The sequence below is a fragment of the Cucurbita pepo genome, chromosome LG15 (genome assembly GCF_002806865.2).
Source record: "Cucurbita pepo subsp. pepo cultivar mu-cu-16 chromosome LG15, ASM280686v2, whole genome shotgun sequence".
Lineage (NCBI taxonomy): Eukaryota > Viridiplantae > Streptophyta > Magnoliopsida > Cucurbitales > Cucurbitaceae > Cucurbita > Cucurbita pepo.
Window position 1 is genome coordinate 907,042 of NC_036652.1, and position 5,028 is coordinate 912,069.

Sequence of the window (5,028 nt, forward strand, 5' to 3'; positions counted from 1 at the left end):
CATTGGTCATTGATTGACAGTGGACTCATCATTCTTCACCCACTGAATTGAATTGAATGCTGTGGGACACTGTCTCCATCCATTTTGGGAGTCACTAAGCAGACACGTGATTGCCTAAAGTATTGACTCTCTTCCATGATAACAATAGTTAGGTTAAATTGTTAATGTGTATATATATATATATATATATAAACTTGATTAGCTGCAGCCTGTAACAGCCTTTCTAAATGCCCTTTCAGGTATATCTATTTCTCTGAGCAGTGTATACTAAGGGAGCCGTGATAGTAATGACCCTTTAAACAAGGTTTCTACAAATAATCCATTAGATCAGACCTCACTCAGTTTACAAGATTAGAATGTTAAAATAGAACTCATTCAAATTCCTCAACTTTGATGATATGCTCATCTCATCACACACGCCATGACCTTCCCTTCTTTCACAAAGCTGATTGTAATCTATCCTATAAGACCAACCAAAATCAAAGCACACACGACATAGTGGAACAGTTCCGACCTTCGGTTGAAATAACACGATGTAGCAAAGAGAGAATCTGGTAACGTCGAGGTTCCTCTGATCTGCGCAAGGAAGGCTTTCTGTTTCGACTGCTTGAGTTTTCTCTTCGGTTTACGAGATTTGATTCGATGAATTGTATCTGTCACTGTTGTTCAATCCATACTGCAAATGAATAGGATGGAAACTACATTTAGTAACAGATTTTGTGTAATTTTTTATCTTCTTTCCCTTTCCTAAAAGAGATCAGTGCAAGAACACGATACCTTCTCTCTCATTCGAGCGCCCCAAAGGTCAAAATGAGCACCAGAAGCTTGATTTCCTGGTGGATTAAGCAATGGCTCTCGAGTTCTATCTCGAGCACCAATCTCCTCTTCTGTATCATACTCGGTTCTACGAGTTGAAACCATGGATCTCAGAATAATTGCTAGCAGTAGAGACAATGCCTGAGATATTGCATTAAAGAATCAAGTGAATGGTCATAACAAGTATAATCAAAACGTGCCTGAGAGAATACACTATATAAACTTCGAGTAAATCGCATAAACGAGCAGCATTTGCCACCATCAGAAGAAACACGAACCACCAGACAAATATAATCCGGTATCACTCAAATGAATCTAAATGAATATTAGATTGAACTTTGTCATTCGTTTAAGAAATACCGTTATTTTTTTAACCATTAGAGTAGAAATTCGTTAGAATGGTGAACAAAAATTGGAACCTAGAACGATACTCTAGTGATACCAAATAGAAATTGGGACCCAAAATCACCACCACGTCGTTCCACGTCCTTGCCACACGTAGTAATTTCCATCCAATATTCTATAAGATTTCTACTCATTGATGAAAGGTTAATGGCATGCAACTACCGAAAAATAGGAAGTCTTTAAAACAAAAGGCAAAGTCCAGAGGTATTTTCTACAATTTCGCCCGTTAACATTCTACCACGACATGGATTCAGAAACAAACGAAAGATTTACGATTAGTTTCAGTCTATTCTACCTGTGTTGAAATCACAATGATACCGATCCACTTGCATACATCGATGTTATCTTCAATGAATCGCCTAAGTTCCTCCAATTCACCAGTTGGGTCCAACGGAAGATCCTGCACCATTGTTTTCGAGTAAATACATATTGATAGAACAAGTAAATTTTCTTTCAAGTGCAGAACAATACCTTTTCCCACCGGCGATCGATGCCAATAAATGCCACCAAAGCCACTTCAACGAGAATAAATAGCATTATAAGCATGTTATACTAGCATTGCTAGGTTAAGGGAAAGAGATGCTAAATAGAAATGATGAGATCCCACGTCGATTGGGGAGGAGAACGAAACACCCTTTATAAGGGTGTGGAAACCTCTCCCTAGCAGACGCGTTTTAAAACCTTGAGGAGAAGTCCAAAAGGGAAAGCTCAAACAGGACAATATTTGCTAGCGGTGGGCTTGGGCCGTTACAAAAATGTTCACTCATCAAGAAACAAAGTTCTTCCCTTTCAGGAAAACAGTAAACACAAAGGATCAAGAGTTCCAAAAGTAGTTGAAATAAGGTGAAGAAGTGAACAATGGAAGAAAGTATATCCTCTTTCCTTGTCCATTTTGCTTGAATTAAGCCATTGGAATGCAACTCTTCAAACCATTTGTTAGGATCAGTATGTTCCACACGAACACATGCGTTCCTATATCAAGTTTCTATTGGTCTCAGGAATTGGACTACGTGGGGTATGATTTTCACTCGTATAACTCGAGAATAAAGATAAAGTCAGTTCCTATATCAAGTTTCTATTGGTCCTTGGGAATTCGACTACGTGGGGTATGATTTTCACTCGTATAACTCAAGAACAAAGATAACTTCAGTTACTATATCAAGTTTCTATTGGTCCTTGGGAATTCGACTACGTGGGGTATGATTTTCACTCGTATAACTCAAGAACAAAGATAAATTCAGTTCCTATATCAAGTATCTATTGGTCCTGGGGAATTCAACTACGTGGGGTATGATTTTCACTCCTATAACTCAAGAAGAAAGATAAATTCAGCATCGAAGTATTTCGAATTCCCAAAACAGTAACTTTTCAGGGGAAAAAGGCAATATCTAGAACTGAAAAACAAGCTGTAATGAACTACAAATCATAGGATACGAAACAGAGGCAGCAGCCACTTATTGCTTCAGCTGCAATACAGCCAACTAAAGCAATACAACACAACAAGATGCCCAATCCCATGAATGAGTAGATGAACCTGCCACCAAAGAGAAAACAACAATTCAACAATCTTATAAGCCTATTGAATCCAACACTTCACGACATAATTACCAATATGCAGCAATAATCATATGATAACTCAGCATAAAAAGACTTAAGAACTACCAAATTAATTTACAGAAAGAGAATCAATCGGTAGAAGACTTCAGCAAAATCCATGTTTAGTTCACTTCTCAGGGAAGAGTCCCATCCATGGACAAATCCCCAACAACTAAGAGTAAAATTGCTGCCAGAGAAGCTTAAATTCCTCCAAACAATCGAACTAAATTTCAAACAGTATAAAATGCAATACGAAGTTGATTGATTGCAAAAAGTTCCCCAGTTCATAAATCTGCCCTAATTAAGAGTCGCAAGAAACACAAACGAATCGAAAATCTCACAGAAATTCCGGATAACAAATTCGAAGAAATCTCACCAAGGAGCTGGAAGCTTGAAGGCGTTCAAATCAATTTCTAATTCCGTATCGAAACCGGGAATCAAATCAGCAGCTAAATTGATTGGCATGATCCGATCGGCAACAGCGACAGATTCAGAACTTAAATAGAACGAAGCCGGAGAAGGAGCCAAAGCCGGTAAAGGAGACGGCGGAGGAGAAACAGGGAGATGGTGGTTCCAGCGATCGAGAATCCATGCCGAATAAACTATAATCGAAACCCCAACAAAAGCCTGAAGAAAATTGAAGCATTTGATGATAAACGCAAGAGAAACATGACAGCAAGTGCGAGCCATTTCTGGTGGATCTTCAGCCTAAGAATTCAAACCCAAATCCAGATTCTCAGCGTTCCCTTCTTTTTGTTGATGGAAAGAAATGGAAATTTTCAGTGAAAAAGCAAAATAGAAAGGGATTTTGTAAAGGAAGAACAAGAAAAAGGATCGAAAGAGACAGAGTTGAAGGCAACAAATCGAAATCGTATGGCCTCCAAATCCCAAATCCCTTTGGATTCTGTATTCGAAATCGAAACGATCGATCGCGTGGAATCAAGGCTGTATTACTAAACTAAATCATTCAAGAACACTGAAATTTCCCTCTCTCCCATTTCGAATCCATTTTTTTTTTTAAATAACGAAGAACAAGAAAACTATTTATAATTCTATTTAAGAAAGCGATCACATATTTTTAATCCCAAAAGATTATTGTTTTTTAAAATTCATTTATGAATTAAAGTAATATATATATATATACGAATTACAAAGAAAAATAGATTTTATTTTCTAATTATTAGCATTTAGAATGGAGTGGGGGCCCAAGAGATAGATGACTTACTTATGTGGCCCATATAAATTTAAATGTATGGTTACAAATGTCCACTTAAAAAATATATATATTTATTTTATTTTTCGCACGACTTTGTTGCTTTGTCAGACCGTTGATGAGGTTTGACTTCGCCAACTGAACATAGCTTGTGCAGAATCCAAACTTGCTCGGTCACACTCCGTTCGTGCATACATGTTCAATCGTGTGCGACAAAGTCATGTCGCATCTCATTGTTATCTCGGTTCCCAATAACATGATCCATGCATTTGTTGGCTTTTTGGCCTTGATCTCACTTTAATTAATTTCAATCAATTAATTGATGTTTTGATGATAACAAATCTACTTTTTAATTATTAATTATTTTCAGTATTTTGAACTGTCCACAGTATAAGGTCGGGAATAACAATTTCAACGACTTTTCAATTACTCAAATCAGAGCTAAAACGAAGAAATTACAGTCGAGACAACATACCCGACGTGATGATGTGGCAGCAAAATCAAAATGATGGACAAATCAAAATATATCAAAGTATGACATTTATGATTTTGGGAGAGTAACAAATGGTGGAGTTTTTCTTATTACTATATTTTTAAATAAAGTTATTTTTACAAAATATAAATTTGAATCTAACCGTTACTCACATCGATTTTTATTATTACTATATTATATTATTATATTATTATATTTTAAAATTTTGGTGGTTACTCACATAGTTTTTATTATTATTATATTATTATATTTATAATAAATTTTGAATTTCATTTGACCGTTACTCACATAACTTTTTATTATTATTATATTATATTACTATTATATTAAAATTTTGAAATAAATGAATTTAGAAAATTTTCTTATTTATTTACTTTTAATCTCCACCTTCCATTATTCCTAACACAATCCAATGGTCAATATTCAATCCTACATTTTGCCACTTTTCTCCTCTATATAAACTCATCTTCCCCACATTTTAAAATACACAACTTACATACATTCT

General features: G+C 35.7%; 1 protein-coding gene across 1 annotated transcript; it reads right to left on the bottom strand.

Moving 5' to 3' along the window:
• Positions 1 to 220: 220 nt before the first annotated feature.
• On the bottom strand, positions 221 to 3,858 carry LOC111811929 (tetraspanin-20-like). The gene is made up of 6 exons (XM_023699001.1): positions 3,194 to 3,858; positions 2,656 to 2,755; positions 1,693 to 1,773; positions 1,517 to 1,621; positions 778 to 957; positions 221 to 676 (listed from the first exon to the last, which is right to left on the bottom strand). The coding sequence occupies exons 1-6, from the start codon at positions 3,505 to 3,507 to the stop codon at positions 626 to 628; spliced, it is 831 nt and encodes a 276-aa protein (XP_023554769.1). The 5' UTR covers positions 3,508 to 3,858; the 3' UTR covers positions 221 to 625.
• Between the last annotated feature and the right edge of the window lie 1,170 nt (positions 3,859 to 5,028).

Excerpts from the sequence above, each read along its gene's own strand:
- LOC111811929 (XM_023699001.1), bottom strand. The coding sequence starts at position 3,507 with ATGGCTCGCACTTGCTGTCATGTTTCTCTTGCGTTTATCATCAAATGC. Across the intron at positions 1,622-1,692 it reads TCGATCGCCGGTGGGAAAAG|GATCTTCCGTTGGACCCAAC; the intron begins GTATTGTTCTGC and ends ACAATGGTGCAG. Across the intron at positions 677-777 it reads GCGCTCGAATGAGAGAGAAG|TATGGATTGAACAACAGTGA; the intron begins GTATCGTGTTCT and ends ATTCATTTGCAG.